The sequence below is a fragment of the Sporothrix brasiliensis genome (genome assembly GCF_000820605.1).
Source record: "Sporothrix brasiliensis 5110 chromosome Unknown Cont19, whole genome shotgun sequence".
Taxonomy (NCBI): Eukaryota; Fungi; Ascomycota; class Sordariomycetes; order Ophiostomatales; family Ophiostomataceae; genus Sporothrix; species Sporothrix brasiliensis.
In genome coordinates, this window is record NW_024467138.1 from 172,419 (window position 1) to 193,077 (window position 20,659).

Consider the following 20,659-nt stretch of genomic DNA (forward strand, 5'->3'; position numbering starts at 1 on the left):
CTCATTCTGTCTCTCGTTCTACGTCTCCTGTACTCTTTATATATGCAAAACGGTGGGGACGGGCTTTTTAGGCAGGCGTTGTGTTTTTACTTGTGTTTTTGGTGTTTCTTCTCTATTCTGTTTTACTCTACAGTATCTCGAGTTAGCCATCGCGTTGCTTTTTGTACTTTGCGCTTCTCATCTACGGTTCTCGTCTATTGGATACGATGTGGAAATAGCAATACATCAGACTTTAACCATGTCAGCTTGGAGACCAAACCTATCATGACAATCAGAAATTTGCAGTATGCAAAAGTCGTCGGGAGCTCTTCTAATGAGCCACCCTACCCTTTAGGGAAAGTAAACTATCTCCATCCCATCTGCATGCTTCACAAAATATACGCCGAGACCCGAAACACGTGAACACGCGAGAAGGTGCAAGTTCGGCTCCGCAATCCACGGCGCCTAGTTGTTTCTCTCGTATTCCCACCTTCCCGGTGACATTCGGATCACTTGCATTATGCGGCTGGCGCGTGGAGTGCCCTCGTTTCCTCTGTCTTTTGCCTATTCGGTAGAAAATGTGCGAAAGCTGCACGTATGACAGGCGACGCAAAGGGCCTATCAATCCCCTGTATGGCGTAGTCTCATGGCAAACACCGAGTGAGCCAACAACTAGCAGTTTTCTGCTGTAGTCGTACACTACTACGTCAGTCAGTCTGGAAAGATGACGCCCATAATTGCACCGTGCTCTGAAAATGGCCACGAGTAGTTGTCGACGGCGTAAGAAAGGCAACGCTTTGTCTGTCATAGAATGGAATTCAGAGTCGTCAAAATCAACGGCAAAACAGGTGGGATTTGCTCTTGTGTGCTGACAGATGGGATTGCGTATCTCGCCGTTTCGCTAACACGGACGCTACTTATGAGAAATCCCTTGAGTCGCTTTCGGGATCTGCTTATTACTCAACACCCGCTTTTATGCACCGTCGGAACGGGAGAGCAAAAGACGAGAGCAACGCCGAGATGGGCCATGAGATGTAGATGCCGTTTGTCATCCGCCCCTAGGCACACCTTTTGTGCGTAGACGCACCAAAAGACAGGGTATAAATCAAGACCAGTTTGTCAGTCCTTCGAGCTTCTGGCTTTGTTTTTGTTCTCGGACGTCTTGGAATAGTGATTTTGTTTCGACTTCATCGTCGACATCTTTATTACGTCAATCTCGATATCATACCCACATCATCGTCAATCTTGGCATCACCGCATCGTCGCCAATAGGCCCCGCTGGACTTTATCTCGCGTTCGCCTCCACGTCCACTCAATGGCTACGTCCAATGACGCCGAAGTGACCCAGCACGGCTGGACGTCCATTGCCCGTGACCCGCAGGTGGTTCTGTCTGGAAAGAGCAATCTCCACGAACCGTCGTCGCTGCTCGTCAAGGACATATCCTTTCCCAGCGACGATGCCCTCGTCGCCCAGGTCCAGACCTATGCCAAGTCCAAGCTCGCACCGCAGACCTACAACCACTCCATGCGCGTCTATTACTTTGCTTCGGCCATCCTCCAGCAGCAGTTCCCCAAAGAAAACGCGACGCTGTCGCGCGCCACGTTGGCCTTGACCGCGCTGCTGCACGACATTGGCACCACCCACGACCACTTGCGCGCCACGCGCCTGTCGTTTGAATTTTTCGGCGGCTACCTCGCCCTCGATCTCGTCGGCAAGCAGCTGAACCCCGCCGCACCCCAGGCGCAGGCCGAGGCCGTCGCCGAAGCCATCATCCGCCACCAGGACCTGGGCACCACGGGCACAATCACCTTTTTGGGCCAGCTCATCCAGCTGGCCACCATCTACGACAACATGGGCGGCAACCCGGGCCTCGTCCACCCCGACACCAAGGTCGACGTCAACAAGCAGTTCCCGCGCAACGGCTGGAGCGCGTGCTTTGCCAAGACGATCCGCGAGGAAAACGGGCTCAAGCCGTGGGCGCACACGACGGCGCTGGGCGAGGAGGCGTTCCCCGAGGGCGTCCTGCACAACAAGCTGATGGCGGAGTTTGACTAGGAGGCGAGCGGTCGGTGGTCGCTGGATGAAGCGAATTGTAGAGGCGTAGCGAATGTGTATGTGTACTTATGAGGAACGACGGCAATAATGAAAGATCTCTGTTATCGGCGACGCGTTCCATGTGGGTGTTGGGAGTTTACAACCCTAATAGGAGTGTTACAGCGGGGTAGCTCATTCCCCAGTCGGGTTATCGCCTCGTTGCCTTTTCCAGAAGCTTCGAACCGAGCGTTGACAAATAAGGAGCCGCATAATGTCTCCTAAAAGGCTGAAAACTCCATTTCCCAGTGGGGTGGACTACGGCGACTGGCAACTTGCGCCGGCTGCTCGTTGTTCAGGGACCTGAACTGTCCGAACAGACGGTATTACTACTCCATACATTGCCATTTAGGAGTTTCAACGGATCGAGGGAGAAATGAGATGATTGTGAAATGAAATCTGCCTCTGCGTTGGGAGGAGCCTTGCCTCACCACCCTTCCCAAAACCAACCTTTCTGTGACCGCTATCGCCAGTCGCTTCTTTATCCTTTGTCCCTGGTGGTATCAGGCGCCTTGTCTCATTTTCCGCATCCGCAACAACGTTATCGACACCACCGTGGCGGCTCTTCCTACTGGTCAACGCAAGGCTGAAGACCAGAAACATGCCACTTTGTCGTTTTGCACATATATCATAGCCAGCGGCCTCGTCTTTATTATAACCTTCCATAAACCTTCGACGGACCAAGCCTCTTCACCGCCTTCGCCATTGAGCGGTGTCGTTGAGTCTCAACCGCTCTTTGCCGTCTGTTGCCACCTCTCGTCCTCTGGTCAGCCTGGATATGGCCGTGGCCTGAGAGATAGACCAGCACATACACACCTGTTTACGCCTCGCTATTCGCACGATCCTGGTCGGCCTCATCCAGCACTGCTTGAATTCGGTCCGCCCAGGCCAGCATTATGGAGGCCCGAGCAAACAGCATCAAGGCCGAAGGCAACAAATGCTTCCAGCGCGGCGACTTTGCCGCCGCCGAGGGTCTCTACTCACAAGCGTATGTCTCGCACGCGCAGCCAAGTCTCTATGGACCACGCCTGCTAACTCTCCCAGAATCATCGTCGACCCCAAAAACTCGGCACTCTACACCAACCGCGCCCTCGTGCGCCTCAAGCTCGAGATGTGGGGCGGCGTCGTCGACGACTGCACCACCTGTCTCGAGCGCGTCCCGGACAACATGAAGGCCCTGTACTATCTGTCGCAGGCCGAGCTGCAGCTGCGCGACTTTGATGCCGCCGTCGCCCACTGCCGCCGCGCGCACGCGCTGTGTGTCCAGAGCGACGACAAGTCGCTGACCAACATCACCAACCACATGCTGGACTGCAAGCGCGCCCGCTGGAACGACATGGAGAACCACCGCTTGCGCGAAGCAGGTGCGCTGGAGGGAGAGATGGTGGAGCTGGCCGAGCGGGAAAAGGCGAGTGTCCTCGCGTCACTGGAGGCCAGCAAGAGCGCCAAAAGCGGCAACGGCAGCGACGGCAGCGACACCAGCGACACCAGCGCCGAGTATGCCGAGATCGCCGCCGAGTGGGACGCAAAGATTGCCCGCCTGCGCGAGACGTTTGAGCGGTCCCGCGCCGCCAGCGCCGTCGAGGCCCGCCGCACCGTCCCCGACTGGGCCATCGACGACATTACCTTTGCCATCATGGTCGACCCCGTCGTCACCAACACGGGCAAGTCGTACGAGCGGGCCGCCATCATGGAGCACCTGCGCCGCCAGCACACCGACCCGTTGACGCGGGAGCAGCTGCTGCCCTCCGATCTGCGGCCCAACCTTGCCCTGCGAGCCGCATGCGAGGAGTTTCTGGACCAGAACGGGTGGGCTGTGGACTGGTAGGTGGTGTGTGATTGTTCGGGCGGTTGTGGCATCTTTGACCTCGTGATTTATGTTTCATTTTTTTTTCATCTTCATCGTTCGGAGACAGCACATCTCTCTTCTCATTTTACTTTTCAGCAAGCTTGGCTTCTGGCCATTGGTTTTGTAATTTTTCACGATTCACGGCCGCGCTTGCATCATATGGCGTTTGTTTTGCATTTTTTACACGACGAGAAAGAGAATGGCAATTTTCATTTTGGCAGTAGTATTTGTAAGTTGGATCTGAACAAACACCATATTAAGTGCAGTCTGCGTTCTCGATTCTGTAATTTCTATTGAATTACATTTTGTTAACTTTTGGTAAGGATTGTTTTTTTTTTTAAAAAAAAAAATCCAATATCATAACTACCGATGGATTTTCAAAAACTAGGGACAGGCCAATCTGCCATGGCTTGACGCTAAATATATCCTCTCATAAACATAAAAATATACGAACAAAACTATCTACATAATCTCGTACCCTCGAACAACTATCATCGGTCTACAACATGAATGCCATTACAAACAACAGAAACAGAATGGCAGAGCCTCCTCTAGACATTAGCCGCAAACTATCCGATTTTGTCGCTGTTGGCGAGGATGTCGCTGTCACAGCCGCGCCCGTTGTCGCTGCTGTACTCGTCTTTGTCGTTGTCTTTCCACTGCCGTTCCCGTTGCTGCCGGCTGCAATGGCCGACGGCAAACTGCCTGTTGCGGTTGTCGGCGAAGCAGCTCTGGTTGTGTGTGTAGTCGAGGCGGCTGTACCCGTGGTCGGGTTTCCTCCGGCCCCGACGTTGTTTGCTAGACCACCGGCGACTGGATGCGCCGGCTGTCCCGTCGTGGCGTTCCGGTACCAGTTGCTCGGCGGATCGGCCAGGCACTCGCCGACCGTCACGAGCTGGTAGCCGAGCTTGCGGGCCTGGTCGATAATGTACTGGGCAAAGACGTGGACGGTGGTGTTGTAGATGTCGTGCTCGAGGGAGATCCAGGAGGACGAGGCCGGGCTGTGCTGGGACAGGATGGTCTGGAAAATGTTCTCGGCCACGGTGTAGTCGCCCTGCCAGTCGCGGGTGTCGATGTCGTAGTTGAGGACGTGGTAGCCGTACGTCTTGAGATCGTCGAGGGCGTCCTGGTTCCATCGTGTGTACGGCGGCCGCAGGTAGGTTGGGAAGACGCCGAGGACGTCGGCAATGGCCACCTCATTCTTGACGATTTGGTCTTTGCGCTGCGCGGCCGTCACCGCGCTCAGGTCTTGGTGGCTCCAGGTGTGGCTGCCAATCTGGTGACCGTCGGCCACCATGCGCCGCAGAATGGCCGGGTACCCTGTCGTCGGATCGTTGATCATGCCCTTGGCGCCGTTGTTGCCGACGACGAAAAACGTCGCCGTGACATTGTTGTTCTTGAGAATGTCGAGCAGGGCGCCCGTGTACAGGTACGGTCCGTCGTCGAACGTGATGGCCACTTTGCCGTTGACAGTGCAGTGGCTAATGTCGATGCCGTAGGGAATGCTGCCGATGAGGGGCCGCGGGACCTTGCTGGTGTCGGCGCCCTTGGGCGTCTGGTTGCCGTCACACGCAGGACCCGCCGAGATCTGGCAGGCGGGTGCCGTGCAAAAGGCGCCGCCCGTGCCGCAGACGCCGGCGGCGGAACAACAGAGGCCGGCTGCACATACGGCGTTGTTGGCTTGGGTGCCGCAGGAGCCACCGGTGGCCACGCCGTTGTCGCGCTTGGCAATGAGAATATCGGTGTCGTCGTACGCATGTGCCCAGGCCGGCGTGGCCAGCAGGCCCGGGAGCAGTTTCGGAATCCACATGGCGAGGCTGCGGACAAAACACAAGGGGAACTTCAAACAGTCGGGGACACCCTTGAATGATGTCACGGAGACGTCAACGAAAGGAGTCATACGTCGTGCACACGGCCATCTGGTGTAAGGCGATGCCAAGACGGGAGTTCCACGTATTTATATATATGAGAATAAAAAAGGGGGTCCCGTAGCAGGAGGCGGAGAATATAAAACTACGGAGAGGCATATATTGCAGAGGAGGGTATAAACAAGCGGCTGGTCTGGCTGAATCCTGGTGCCTGGGTAATGTGTGTGGGAGGGAAGGGAAAGGGTAAGCCGAAGGAAAGAGAAGAGACACGTCTAAAAGAAGCTGGAAGACGCAAAACGTGGACAGGTAAAAGGTGGGCTCAGGAATATGGACAAATGGCAACAGTACACAAGGCGAGGCAATAATTGACCAGAACAGCTAGACGACGAGCCCTTAAGATGACAGGATGGAACCAGCCGCCTGATTGAAAATCGATGGCGACGGGGGACCAACGGGTTAAGCTTAAGCTTTTGGTTCTAGAATACGGTTCGTAAGCCTGGACTTTCAAAGGATGCAGCAATGAAATAAGAAACAGAAGTAAGCCTTGTCTACGGCGCGGACAGATTATGCATACCATGCTTTCTGCTGCCGACGGACCGAGACGATTCTCCGGTCTTTGGAAGTCCATGCATGATGCGACAAAGGAAGGGGGCGGCGGGCAGAGCACACGCTGCTAATGCTGTTGGTGATGACAACCGACCATAAACCACAAAAGGACGATGAAGACAGCCACACATGTGTACGAGGTCATTAAACGCGTTCATCGTCCACAGACTGTCCCTGCGCTGTGCCGGAGAAAGGAAAACGCTTGGCCTTTGGTGTCGGGATGGACCCTGTCATGTAGATTAATTGGTGGACAGGGCTTTGTACATATTGTCTGACAAGAAAGACTCACCGGCGGCACAGAAAAGGGCATAAACGACAATGCTTCGTTCCTACGACATGTCAACAGAGAGACCGACTTTCGAGCATGAGGTTACGATCTAGACCGGTCCATGGCCCCGACCCCAGAAAAGACACCATTTGTGGCTTGAAAGAGAAGAGTTCTTTTGTAGGAGGGCATGAGAAGAGATACGTAAATTATTCAGTTGATTCCGTATTAGCGACCGTACGTGGTGTCCAGAGAAACGCCACAAAGGCCATGACAAGAGGAAAAACGATGGCAGCATCGAGCACGTTTTTGGTAGAATGGCCAGGAGTGGAATAGGCGTTAGGATGGGAGGCACTTGAAGGCACCCAAGTCAAAATAAGCTTTTCTTTCATTCCTTTTTCGGGCGGTTTTGGTGTGGAAGGCTCCGCATCACGCAGCATTTCCTCACCAGCCGCGGTGACCAATTTGGAAGTCGAGTATTCCTTTGGTCCCTGTGATCCTTTTGTGGTGCTTTATTTGATGACGGTTGTTTCTCGTACTACGTGTATGTCGACTTAGTCGCTGTTTGCCATTTTACGCCGTACATCTGTTTTGACTTGAGTCTTCTGTTCCCCTGTTCCCAATATTGACACGGACGTATGCAGCCCACCCAACAAGAGCATGTTTCTCGGCTCTAGGATGGACGTCTGCTCCGTATGCTCTTGATCATGCATGCAACCGCCGGTCCCGAACAGACGTGCTTGAGGCCGTTACTAAGATGACCTGCGGCAGGGTCAGTGCACACAGACAAAGGTTGTCAATGCCATACCATTCCGCCACCAAGCCACAATAATTCAATAAACCGTCGTGGGAGGCACTGCATACGAAGTATGAGGTACGTAATCATTTCAGAGCGGCTTTACGACCTGCGCCACGGAATGGAGAGATGATAGGAATTGCAGCGCACAGCCATTCTGCTTGCCAACGAAGACAACGGCCGCCGGATATCGGCCATTGTCATGATGTTGCTGTCCCTTGCCCCGGTTTTCTGCACATCGTTACAGCCGAGACATCTTGCCGTTATTGTTCCTGGTATTTCGTATCGTCGTTTTGATGGAGCAAGGCACGACTTTGCCCAAAGAGGCAATTGATAGACGATCTAGTTTCGCATTGCCATGGCGAACGGAGCTCTCCGAAAACGGTCTGTCTTATGACATTCCACGTTTCTCGTGCCGGCAACAAACAGGGCCTCGAGGGCGTATCAAACCCCGTTACGTGACTTTGCCGCCGTGCCATCTCCTGCTGTCGCGAATCGAGTGCACTGCTTGTTTCGAAATGGTCGACATCTTGGCTCGCCTGTCTCCCTCGCCGTCGCGTTCTAATCCTCGACCTTCTGACAGTTTGACCTCAACCTTCTGGGCAGTGTTGCGCACGGGTGTTTCTCTGTTTCTCTCCTCAAACTGCCCTCTACGGCTGGCCGTGTATGGAAAACTGGTCACTGTTCCCGCGATGGTGCGACGTACATTCTACGCTCCATCTGCGTTTCGTTTTGCCGGTGTTTGCCACAATTTTTGTATTCGGACTCTGTAAATCGCACCTGCGATGCGAACCGGTGGCGGCACTTCGCGACATGTCCATGACGCGGCCGACAATCGAGTCTTGAGCACGTCGATGAAGGCAGGCAGTGTCGAGGATGTCAGTCGTCGCCCCTGATTTGTTGGTTTCTCCTTGCTTGGTTTCAAGACGCCAACTGTCGGTCCTCGCCCGCCTTTTTTTTGCCTTGGTTGTGCTATTTTTGTCTTGGTCTTTTAGCGTCTCGCCTTCGCTCTCGCCCCCCACTACAGCGGCAGGTCCAGTAAAACCGGCGCTGAAAACGAGCCTGTCTCCCTGTCTAGCCTGTCGTTACAACGTTCCCAGGTCGTCTTTGCGACGGCGCCCTGCCTCCACGAACAAGATCTAGGGCGCGATCTCGTAACCACGGGAGGCCTTTGATTTGCCAAGAAACGGTGTGTTTCCGCGTGCCAGCTTTTTAACGTTGCTAGTCGGTGCCATTTGCGACGCACTCTTCTGTAGTTAAGTGTACATATGCAGTTTCCACCGGTGCAAGTGATCGCTGTTGGCCGGCATGCAAGTCGCCGTCATCTCTTTACAAAGTTGATTGCGGCATTCTTGTCCGTCGCCCTTTTCTCCTTTTGACATCATGTCAGATGACACACATTAGGCGACGACTGACATGTCCAAAGCCAAAAGGCAGACTTAAGCGGAGTCAATAGAGATTGCCTGACCGACGTTCCACTGAGACAGCGCTGACGTTGCCTATTAAACCTCTGCTCGCTTCCGCTGAAGCCGACTATTGCAGCCACTAGTGCCACCACGACGCAATGCGCAGCACTTGCCGGGCCTTTTTCTTCTAGACGGTCTTTCTCGCCCTCTTCCTCAGCCACAATGCACACGAATGCCTGTCTACTTTCACACAGCTGTTTTGTTGTCTCAGCGTTTTTGCTGGTCGTCTTCGTGCTGGCTTGTTTAGTGGCGAGCTTTTCGCAAACCGCACCTCGTATCTTGCGGCTAAAGTCGATGCTGGGGCCTTTCTTTCTTTCTTTCTTTCTTTTTTTTATTATTATAATTATTTACATCGCTTTCCAAAATACGCCCGAGCGTGGGCCAAAACATGTCCTTCGTAGCGACTACACCGCCTCGATCTAAATTCGAAACCGTCCGAGAATCGTGCTCTCTACAAATTCACCTCAGAATTGTTCCAGAAAGAAGAAATCGTCTTCGCCAATTTCTCACACAGTCTCACACGGTCTCACACAGCCTGTAACTGCCCAGCTAGCTGCCCTGCTGCCCTCTCCCTTTTTCCGTTGCGTACAGCAACCAGGCCCCTGTTGCGGCCACTCCCCTGTAACTCCAGTTTGTCTGGCTCCTTCCCGACAGGAGCTCCTGCTGAACCAACCAGACGGCGCCTGCATCGCTACAGGACCCACTTCTCTGCCCCCGTTTGGTGTCTTTTGGATGCCCCTGTCCATCACCACGCCGCCTTGCCCTGCTTCGCTGGCCGTCTGCTGCGTCTTGCTTTTGCCGCCATACCCAAACCAGATTGGCTGGCCGACAGACTGGTTGGGGCGGCTGGGGGCTGCGTCTAGATTTGTCGTTTTCTGTGGTCTCGCCTCCCCACTTCTCCCAAAACTACGTCAAGACCGAGAGCAAGGAAGGTGCGATTTTGTATGTGATGCTACAAAACAGAGTGCGGTCCATACGTATGCACAAAAGGCATACTCCATACAAAATACTCTACAAGAACAAGACCAAGAAGACTGTCAGCCCGTCGGGCAAGAACAAGATTGCACTCCATCTTCAGTCAAGGCTCACCCGGTCGTTCCTTCCCGCCCGGGCTTTTGCAGTTCGACTCCGAGCCTCGCTCATCTGCTCCTCCACAGCCTCTTTCCTACAACAGGACATTTTCCATCTTTCCATCCATCTTCCGTATTACTTCAAACCCGTTTTCTCTTCTCTTTTCTTTATTCCACAACTCTCCTACTCGCAACCCCCGCCAAGTACCCCCGTACTTTTTCTACGACACCCCATCGTCGATCTCCAAACATCCTCCCACGGCTTCTGTCTCAGGTCCAGCCCTCCTGCGTCATCCCTCCTGTGGACGTCCTTTTTGTCTCTTTTTTCCCTTTTGCATTTCCTTCTCTGTTCTCCTCGATCCCTTCCTCCATCTTCCCTCTCCCACCTCCAAAACGTGCGATCGCACTACCTCGTGCAAACAGCTGTCGTTCGCGCAGAGGATCCCAGACGCCCAGAGAAAAAGACTCTCCCACACCCCTGCCACATCCTCCTGCACTTACCCGCCTGGGTCACGCTCCTTCGCCCCAGCGACAGCCGTATCGCATATATCCGGAGAACTCATACGTCGTACACGTGCACATAACAGAACCGCTGTTGTTTTGTGTTTGTGGTTGTTCGTGGTTTTCTTTTTGTTTTCTTAATCCTCCTTCTATTTGCCTTTAGTTCCATTTTCGTCTTCCGAACCATCGTCTCTGGAACCCGGCACAACCTTCTGGCGGCCAGCCAGGCAAACCACGAACTTTACTTTACGTCTGAATCAACACAGAAAGACCGGGCAAACGCAAACAAAGGAAAAGCAACGAGCAAAACGAACACTATACGTGACAAAGGCAAAGAGCAGACTGAACCACTTCATTCCTGTCCTCTTGGATCCCTTGACACCGACATCGTCATCTTCTCCTCCGACATCCCTATGACGATAAACAAAGAACCCAGATCAACATAACATAAATTCGCAACGCAACGCACACACCGCCCTCTCATACAACACCCATGAGAGCACATTGGCGCCCTGCTCGACTGCCATCCGTCTGCGCTCGCCGCACCCTCGCTCGCATCGGCGACCTCGTCGTCGACTGCTGAGGCTCTCCTACTCCGACACACCGACTTCCTTGGACTTCCTCCTTTCCCCTCCTCTCCCACAATGGACAACGTCGCCGACGTCCTCGCCGAGGCGCATGCCCTCTATGCCCGCGCGAACGAGCTGTATGCCCGAGCCAACCTGACCGCCGGAGCCGCCAACTCGACTTCCAACGGCACATCCACCTCCACCTCCTCGAGCCACAACGACCGCCCGGCCTCCTTCAAGGTCATCGGCATCGCCCTGGCTATCAGCTCCGGCGCCTTCATCGGCACGTCGTTTGTCTTAAAAAAGGTTGGCCTGCTGCGCGCCAACGAAAAGTACAACGAGGTGGCCGGCGAGGGCTATGGCTACCTCAAAAACGTCTTTTGGTGGTCCGGCATGACCCTCATGATTATCGGCGAGATTTGCAACTTTGTCGCCTACGCCTTTACCGACGCCATTCTCGTCACGCCCCTGGGCGCCCTCTCCGTCGTCATCACCACCATCCTGTCCGCCATCTTCCTCAAAGAACGACTCTCCATGGTCGGCAAGGTCGCCTGTTTCTTGTGCATTGTCGGCTCTGTTGTTATTGTCATGAACGCCCCGCAAGAGTCCTCCGTCGCCAACATCCAGGAGATGCAGCATTTCGTCATCACCCCCGGCTTTCTGTCGTACGCCGGAGTCATCTTGGTCGGCTCGGCCGCCACTGCCTTTTGGGCCGGCCCGCGCTGGGGCAAGAAGAACATGCTGGTCTATCTGTCCATCTGCAGCTGGGTCGGCGGCCTGAGTGTCGTCGCCACCCAAGGCCTCGGCTCTGCTATCGTCGCCCAGGCCGGTGGCACTCCCCAGTTCAACCAGTGGTTCCTATATGTGCTCCTGGTGTTTGTCATTGGCACGCTCCTCACCGAGATTATCTTCTTAAATGTGCGGCATTTGTGCTCTTTCTGTCCCGCGATGCATATGTGCGTGCGCCTGCTAACTTCACCTCCGTCTTGTAGAAAGCCCTCAACCTCTTTAATGCCGCCATGGTCACGCCCACCTACTACGTCTACTTCACCAGCACAACCATCGTCACCTCAGCCGTCCTCTTCCAGGGTTTCAAGGGCACCGTCACGTCCATTGTCACCGTTGTCCTCGGCTTCCTGACCATTTGCTCTGGTGTCGTCCTCCTCCAACTCTCCAAGTCCGCCAAAGACGTACCCGACTCGGCCGTCTTTGCCGGCGACCTCGACCAGATTCACACCATTGCCGAGCAAGAACAGCCCGAGTCCGAACCCAAGGCCGACGCCATCCGCGGCGCCGCCGCAATTGTGCGTCGCTTCTCCACGGCCCGCCAGAACATGGAGGTCGCCGAGCTCAAGCGCATGCACGAAGAAAAGATGCGCGAGCGTGACGAGCTCGAGGCCATTGGCGAGGACGGCAATCCTGTGCCAAACAACGGCGAGCCCCGCCCGCCCATGTACGAGTGGGACGGCATTCGCCGCCGCCGCACTACCATTGGCAGCCAGCGCTCGCGCTCCCAGACCGTCTCCTCCCGACCCTTTACGCCCGGCCCGCCACCCGGCACCGCAGGCTCCGCCACGCCCCACCCGCCTTTGGGCTGGTCGCATATGCCGACTGACGAAGAGCTGGCTGCTCTCGAACAGCGCTCCAACACCCCCGGCGTCCTGTCGAGCATTGCGGGTACGATCCGCGGGCACGGCTTGGGCGGCCGTGGACGCAGTATGCTGCTGCCCACCTACAATGCCGACGCACACGACGACGAGGAGCAGGCCCAGCAAATGCGGCAGCAAGAGCTGGCACCCAAAGTCCAGAGTCCCATGCACCCTGTTCAGTTGACGGAAATATCGGTCCCGTCGCAACAGCAGCGCGGGCGCAGTGGTAGCGGCGATGAGGACCGCAGCGAACGGTATGGACGTGGCTATGGGCTGCCGTCAGGCAAGACGGAGTATGTCGGCGCCGCAGGCTACGCCAGCAGTGACGGTGCCAGCAGTATCGCACCGCCTGACCCGCCACCGCACTCGGCCAAGCGCCAGTTCTCTTTCCAGAACGTGTTCCGGAGACACCAGCAACACGGTGCCAGCGGCGCCAGCACGGTCGACTCCCTTCCCGAAGACGACGAGCACGATGACTATGACGAGTACGGATCGTCGTCCAATACAGGAGGACACGGGCGCGGCTACCGTCGTGCGCCCGTGACGTCGCGCGGCTACTCGGCACCGCAAGTCAAGGGCTCCACCGAAGAGGAGCGTCTGGGCCTGGTCAAGGGCGACTCTCGGTTGGCGCCTGCCACTCTTCCTACTTATGAAGAGGAGATGGAGGGCGACGACGACCAGTACGGCGACACCGCCGACTACGACGATTATGACGACACCAAACAGCCCATGTACGTGGGAACGGCCACCACGGCGACGTCAGCCCGCTACGGACGCGGTATTACCGGCTCGCCGCCCTCACCACCCAAGGCGGTCGCTGTTGTTGGCGAGAAACGCAGCGGTACCAGCCGAGGTCACGCCGCCAAGGGAAGCGGCAGCGGTAGTGGCAGTGGCAGCCAGGGCTCGGGCGACGAGCACTACACGCGCGGCCGTGGCCGAAAACCGTCTCAAGGCCAAACGGGACCACAGCACGAGTCTCCGCCGCCGCCGCCGCCGCCACCGGGCGGCCATCGCTACAGCCCACCACGCGGCGGTGACGGGGCCTTTATCTAGCCGACGGCGTCCCTGTTTGCCCTATGACGCGGTGTTGACGGCGTTCTTGCATCGTTTCGTCCTTTGGTGCTTTTCGTCCTTTTCGTCCTTTTCGTCAACTTGTTTCACGTTTAGCGAATTTCGAGCGAGTCATCATCTTTTCATGTTTCTGTTTCCACGTTGGCATCCTCTCTTTACTCGCATTTGGCTCTTGGAATGAATGAAACGGGACCATGAACAACAACCACGACGACAACAAACAACACTCTGTATCAGTATCGATATCATCTTTGCGTTTTCTGGGACCTTTGTTGGGTCTTGGTTGTGTCTGTATTTATTTGTACATAGTTTAAGGTGCATGGGGCATGAACAAACTGTACACATTGTTGCATACATTATACGAACTGCCGTGATCTTTTCGAATCGTAGTGAATTTGGCAGTCATAAGCTGCACACACCATGGACCGTAGAGTGTATTTAATATATTTAATGTACCCCGGACGTTGTATGCGATAAAGATTGTAAAAATGCTCCGATGCATACCACGGATGCATGCATCTTGGCGGTGTCTGCCACATGACTCGAGGCTCTTGTGCATTCATTCAATGGGACAGCAAGTCTACAATAATTACTTTCAATTCTTTTGCACAAATACCAACAGATTGCATCTGTCGATTTGACATCTCTTTTCGCTGCGGAGTGTGTCCTTGTTCCTCCGTTTAGCCACGAGGATGATCGTCAAGTCTTGTTTTTCCGTTCATGCCGAACAGCGAGAGACAGACTGCGCATGACGGACGCTGGGCGTACAGCCGAAGACGAGCGCATGAGTGCGAGTTGTAGTAGAGGAGATCGGAAACACAAAACCACAAATACACGTCACCTTTTGTTTTGGACGAGCAGGCAGGATTCGAGGACGACGGCTGTTTGCAGGTGTGCAAAAGGACATTGCCTGGTGCCGCGCTCAATGGAAGAAAGACGAACAAAATGAAGTGGAAAATGGAATCATGTCCATTTACTCGATACAAACCATTTGATATCGTGGACAATCATATAAAAAATAAGCTTGATTCTGCATTGTAAAAGCAAAGGACCTTCCTTTGCCACTTGACCGGCGAAATTTCCCAGCAATCGGATGGCATCGAAAAAACGAGTGTGATAGAACGTCGCAGTACAACACGACGAACAGGAAATATGCCAGCCCAAAGCATGTGCCCCAAGGACCCTCTCTTTTTGGCTCTTTGCGCAGTACCATACGGTTCATTTGAGAGTGTGTCGTCTCGCGGCGGCAGTTGTGCCCACTTGTTCTGTAACCCTGCGATCGCCAGAAAGCTTGATGGACGGCATCTCCCTCTCATGCGCCAGCACACTCGAGGATGCGCACAACATGGTCATAGCCGACAGCGTTGGACAACGGTCTGGACGCAGGTGCTGCGCGGATTGGCCCCTCGTCTCTCTCTGTGTACTCTTGTGTTTTGCTGCATCGTTGAACGGCAGATTGCCCTCGTTGGTTTGTGCTTTGGCTCGTCACCGCCCATCTTCATCCGATGTAAGAACAGACGCATCCCGCGTTTCTGTTTCTTGTTGCGCGTCCAGCTCTAAGCAAGTTGTTTATTGTTCTCGATTCGTCCTATCCACTTTGAATTCTGTGGTCTGCTGTTTTGTGGCTGATCGCTTTGTCTGCCCAGATTTCCGCATCTTGGTTTTCTCTTTTCCCTCACTTTGTGCTCACTTTTGCGGTGCGAATTGCCCATGTGTCAAACAAACGACCTTACCCACTTTCTGTCGCTTGTTACACATAGATCATCTTTCCTTCCCTGGTCCTCTCCCCTGTCGTTTTCTCGATCGTCTCCAAGACTCTTCCTGACCTGTTGATAGAAAGAGGCGAAGCCCAAGCTTCGTCCTCTTGTTTGACCTTCCTTTCGCCTTTTCACACCATCACAGCTCTGTGGCATCAACCGCAACGATGGGCAAAGATGGCCCCAATCCCACGATCCGCATCCTCATGCTGGGCAATGTCGGCGTGGGCAAAAACTGCCTTGAGTCGAGGGTAGGTCTAGCATGTTCCAGAGAACTCATAAAAAAAGTCATTTTAAACACACTGACCATCAGTTCACGACCATGACCTACCCACCGCCGTACAACCCGGCCCTGACCCTCAACAGCCGGCGGTACTTTACGCTGCCGCCCGTTCACGCCGTCGGCGACTGCGAGGCAGAGGACGTCAGAGAGCCAAGAAGTCCGCACTCCGACAAGAACAACAGAAGCAGGGATGCCAAGAAGGTCGTTGTAGCCGCTGCCGAGCGTCCACGCACCACCTCGTCGACAGCCACAATGTCGTCCAGCCCGGCCGCTGTCGATCTCCCCGCCGTCGACCACCCCGACAATGCTTCCTTCGACGACCGCACCCTCGTGGCGTCCTCGACCACGACCGCCTCCTCCCTCTGCAGCGCCTGCGCCCGCGAAAACAACACCTACCTCGTCGAAGTCATCAACTACCCAGACCTGCAGTCGGCCGCCGTCCGCCGCCACGTCCACGCCCGCGCCGACTACGATGCCGTCCTGCTGGTGTACGACGTCTGCGATGCTGCCTCGTTTGACGCCATCCCGACGCTGCACGGCGAGATCCCCGTGTGCACGCGCACGAACCACCACCAGCACCACCGCCGGGCACTGCCGCATGCGAGCGCCACGCGGAGCCGGACGAGCGGGTGGTTTGGAGGCGGCGGGAACGAGACGGGCACGACGGGGTCGGGCGAGATTGTGGTCGGGCTGGTGGGGAACAAGAGCGACGTAGACGATGTCGACGAGGACAGACGGGTGGTGGGTGACAACGTGCCAGGAGATGTGACCATGACGAGCGCGGTGCAGGACGGCGACCCGACCGAAGAAAGTCTGCTGCATCCGCTCTACCGGGAGAGCATACTGTACGAGGAGTTGACGGCACAACGAGAGCAGCGGGAACGACGACAGGCGGCTCGTGCCACGGCCGGAGCCGAAGCCAGGGCACGTACCGCCCAGACACCGACGACACCCTTTCCCACGGGAGAGATGGACCGTGCTGAGCACAGCAACAATACCAAAAGCAAGGCAGGGCTCGAGGCCGCCGCCAAGAGCAAAAACGACGACATCCAGAAGTGGCTCGAGATTAGCCGACCCGAGCCATCTCTGCCGCTGTCGCCATTGTCTCCATCGCCCAGGCCACCCAGGTCGCCCATGCATGACGACGACGAAGAGGACGACGACTACGACTACTTTGGCCTGGCAGGCACCGTCGCCGACATTAAGCCGAGAAAATCGAAACCGACCAAGCCGTCCCGCGTCCGCCAAGTCCCCGCCGCCGACGGGACCATGCTCGCCCAGGCCCTCCAGCTTTCTGTGCCCTTTCTCGAGACCAGCGCTCAGACCGGCCGCCACGTCGAGCATGCTCTGGAGAATCTCGTGCGCGCCGTTCTCCGCGAGATGGGCCGCGACGCCAGCGGCACCAACAAGGCCGGAAAGACGTGCCGGCACAGAGAACGGCTGCCCAAAAAGGACAAGGACAAGCAGGAGGAGAGGCGGCCGAGCCGTACGTTTGTGTCCCTGGCCAGCCCGATAAAGAGATCCATGCCAGCGACAACGCCTGTGTCTGTGCCTGTCTCCGCCCTGTCCGCCCCGCCCACGCCCAGCGAGCACGACATTGCCGCCCAGCGGCCCGAGAGTGCAGCCATGTTCCGGCAGCCAGATGCAGACGTGGGGCCGCTTGCAGACGCGACGACACCACCGGCCGCCGTGGTCGACACAGGCCCGGCCATTCCGCCGCCGCCAATGCAGCGTCGCGCGAGCGTCATGGGTCGTATGCGCAATGTCTTTTGGCACAAGTCGCAGCAGCCAGCCGAGCAGCCGCCCGGTGGAACGGGATCGATGCCGGCAAACATGGCCGTATAGGAGAAGCAACGAAGAAAGCGCGCGTTGGTGGTGGACAAGTCGCGGGCTTTTTTGGTAATATTTTGTTGCTCGTCGGGTTATTCGTTGCTAGCATTTTTCGTTACTATTTCGTATCCCCACTGACTGGATCATCACTGCGGGTGGCCTTGGGATCCTCGCCGGCAGGTGTCAGATTCACTTGGGAGGTTGAATGTTGAATGGATTTGATTATAATGTATTCCAAAACAATGTAAAGACCTATGGACACTCACTCGTAGCCAAAACATCCAGAAGCATTCCCAAATAAATAAGTTCAAAAAAGAAAGAAAGCATATGGTTGACAATAAAACGACAAAAGCGGCTGTGCAAAATTAGACTGGATAACCTTCGAAGCCTTCCAAGCCTGCCTTCCTTTCTCCAACATAGTTTTTGACTCGTGCCAACCCCTTACAGGGCAGCAGCGACGCACAGGGCACCAGCCATGGCCAGAGCAGCGACACCGACAGCAGCAGTGTCCTTGGAGCCGGCGTTGGTCTTGGAAGCGCTGCCGGCCGAGGTGGTGGTCGTGCCCGAGCCCGAACCAGAGCCGGCGGTGGTGCCAGAGCCACCCGACGTCTTGGTCGCCTTGGCCGTGGACTCAGTGGCACCGGTGCCCTTGGTGTGCTCGGCCGTCGTGGTGGCAGCGCCGCTTGAGCCGCCGCCCGAGCCGCCGCCGGCACCGCCGCCGGAACCGCCCGCTGTGGCACAGTAGTCCGACAGGCCTGCGACGCTGCTGCTTTCTTCGCCGGAGGGGGCGTAAGCCTGGCAGGTGCTCAGAATGCTGGCAATTTCCTTGCTGTGGGACGAGTACCAGTCCTCGAGCTCGGCGCTGTACGTGGAAAAGGCCGCCTCGACGGACGGAGGAGGCGTATAGTTGCAGGGATCCGAGATGACAGCGGTCATTTCCCACTGCTGAACCACAGGCGGCGGCGTGGGGATCGTGTCGTAGGCCGACGCCAGTTCGGTGGCGCAGGTCTCGCCGCCACCGGCAGCACCAGTCTGGCGGGCGTCTAGGCCGCGCTTGAGAGCGGCCTGACCCGGGAAGAGGCGCGTGGCCGAAGCGGCCGAGGCAGTCAGAGCGGCGAGGAGGATCGACTTGGTGTACATTGTGCTGGTCGTGAAGGAGTGTGATGGGTGTGCTGTTGAAAAAGAGTGGATGTGTTGAGAGTAAAAGGAAGGTGAGAACAGGATGGACCGAAGATTAAGATTAAAAGATGGTATGAAAAAAGATGATGTGGAGAGAAAGACCGAAGTGAGGAGAAGAATGCAACTGGAGATGGGAACAGCCCCTTCTTTATGTCCTCGCCTCTGGAGCTACTCGTCGTCCCAATAGGCGCAGGCTGCCATCGTCCAGTCTGTGCGTGGATTCCACTCGTTTTCCCCTTTGGGACGCCATCCATGGCTGGCAGGGGTGAAGTGGACGATTAAGCCTGGCCTAGATCGCCAAGCACTCGCTTTACTCGCTTCAATTTTGAACTGCCCTTTTCCCCTTTCTCTTTTTCCGTTTTCTTTTTTTCTTTCCTTTTTTTGGCGTTAGTTTTCAGTTCGTAGGGCAGAACAGATGCAAAAGCCGTCTTTGAGGAACCGGCAAAGCCATGACAGGTAAACAACGCGAAAGCTGCCTCACGGTGCTCCACTCCGGCCAATTCTCCCTCTTCACAGCCCTGGTCTTGTGGCTTTCTGACTCGCGTGTCGGGTCATCGTAAAAGTCCCCTTTAATTTTGTGGCCGCAGTCCAGGTCTTTGCGCGAGCAAGGTCGGATTCCGTAAGACCCAAAATAAAATAAGGTTGTGCATCTGGATCAGCCTTGCGTTTGATGATCCCTTCCTCAGTGGTGTGTGGTAAGGGGTACAGTGGAGTTTGGCGTGGAGCTTTCTCGCGTTACTTTCGGCTTGCTTGTTTGTTCATTGGTTGCTTGACCTTGCTAAAATAGTCTATTTTGTCGAAAAAGGGAAACGGCCATCGACCGTTCTGCAATGGCATCTCTCGAAAGAAGGGACTGGATAACTGTTGGATGGTGGCGTTTCGCTTTCACACCACCAGACACCATCATCCTCAATAGCAGATGTTCTTTTGCTTGTTTTGTTTGCTGGCTCCCTCCGTCTTACACAGGCCAAACGTCTACCTTCACTGGTCCCGTTGTCGTTCAGCCGCTCGACGCTAGCCTTGGAGTTCCGTGGTTCCCTTGAGGCACTGTTGAGGACAAAACGGGAACGAATGGGATCGTGGAGACTTCGCGATGGGCTCGTGATGGTGTAGAACAAGACAGGAATGTCCTCCAACGGGCTTGGTTTGGCAGGCTGTCGGTCTCGTCGAGGGCGGACGTAAAAAGATATGAACACTCTCGGCATGCGGCTTTGTCGTGTACATCCGCTTGAAGATCAGCTATATTGCGAGTGGTGCAAAGCCACAACCTCAGTGAAGATCCGTTGGCTAGCATGGATTCCGTTGCTTTCATTCTGATGATGTTCCTTGGAGGAAACGTCGACTGTGGCAACAAGACATGAACCTGACCTTTTCGTGACACGACACAGGGGACTTCAGCAGCCAGTAGCCGATCAGGTGAGGCTGACTTTCGACTGGGCTGGGTCAGTATTTTGAGTCAAGAGAGTCGACAGAGGTGGGACGAAGGGACAAAGAGACGAAGAAAATAAAACGCCACTTGTCAGTGGACTTGCCGTTGTTGCTATGGTTGGCACTTTCTCGTCATTCGTCGGCGTATTCCGTTCTGACGTGCATGCATCCCTTGTTCCGCTTGCTGCATTTTGCTGTATTTCTTCCGCGTCTCGGGTCTCGAACATTTTGACCCTTTTCAGCTTTGGGCTCCGTCTCCCTTGTTTCCGTTGTTGTTCTTTTGGCACCCGTTGGTAGTGCTGTTGTCAATAGACACGATTGTTTCGTTTGGACATCTGTGCGGTGTCCTGCCCTGTGCATAATGATTATCGTGGTCAAGGATGCGTCAATTGATGCGATAC

The 20,659-nt window shown here is 55.4% G+C and overlaps 6 protein-coding genes across 6 annotated transcripts; 4 read left to right on the top strand and 2 right to left on the bottom strand.

Annotated features, from left to right (window-relative positions):
• Positions 1-1,294: 1,294 nt before the first annotated feature.
• SPBR_00981 (cyanamide hydratase) lies at positions 1,295-2,035 on the top strand (the record flags this gene model as incomplete). Its single annotated transcript, XM_040759300.1, has 1 exon — positions 1,295-2,035. One exon carries the CDS (start codon positions 1,295-1,297, stop codon positions 2,033-2,035), a length of 741 nt encoding a protein of 246 aa, XP_040617831.1.
• A 932-nt stretch (positions 2,036-2,967) lies between these two features.
• SPBR_00890 (uncharacterized protein) lies at positions 2,968-3,899 on the top strand (the record flags this gene model as incomplete). Its single annotated transcript, XM_040759209.1, has 2 exons — positions 2,968-3,059; positions 3,116-3,899. 2 exons carry the CDS (start codon positions 2,968-2,970, stop codon positions 3,897-3,899), a joined length of 876 nt encoding a protein of 291 aa, XP_040617832.1.
• A 590-nt stretch (positions 3,900-4,489) lies between these two features.
• SPBR_00699 (carbohydrate esterase family 4) lies at positions 4,490-5,730 on the bottom strand (the record flags this gene model as incomplete). Its single annotated transcript, XM_040759018.1, has 2 exons — positions 4,490-4,651; positions 4,711-5,730. The coding sequence occupies 2 exons, from the start codon at positions 5,728-5,730 to the stop codon at positions 4,490-4,492; spliced, it is 1,182 nt and encodes a 393-aa protein (XP_040617833.1).
• A 5,406-nt stretch (positions 5,731-11,136) lies between these two features.
• SPBR_00202 (uncharacterized protein) lies at positions 11,137-13,763 on the top strand (the record flags this gene model as incomplete). Its single annotated transcript, XM_040758522.1, has 2 exons — positions 11,137-11,979; positions 12,054-13,763. 2 exons carry the CDS (start codon positions 11,137-11,139, stop codon positions 13,761-13,763), a joined length of 2,553 nt encoding a protein of 850 aa, XP_040617834.1.
• A 1,942-nt stretch (positions 13,764-15,705) lies between these two features.
• On the top strand, positions 15,706-17,666 carry SPBR_00362 (uncharacterized protein; the record flags this gene model as incomplete). The annotated part of the gene is made up of 2 exons (XM_040758681.1): positions 15,706-15,789; positions 15,852-17,666. 2 exons carry the CDS (start codon positions 15,706-15,708, stop codon positions 17,664-17,666), a joined length of 1,899 nt encoding a protein of 632 aa, XP_040617835.1.
• Positions 17,667-18,092: 426 nt separating this feature from the next.
• SPBR_00994 (uncharacterized protein) lies at positions 18,093-18,791 on the bottom strand (the record flags this gene model as incomplete). Its single annotated transcript, XM_040759313.1, has 1 exon — positions 18,093-18,791. One exon carries the CDS (start codon positions 18,789-18,791, stop codon positions 18,093-18,095), a length of 699 nt encoding a protein of 232 aa, XP_040617836.1.
• Positions 18,792-20,659: the final 1,868 nt, after the last annotated feature.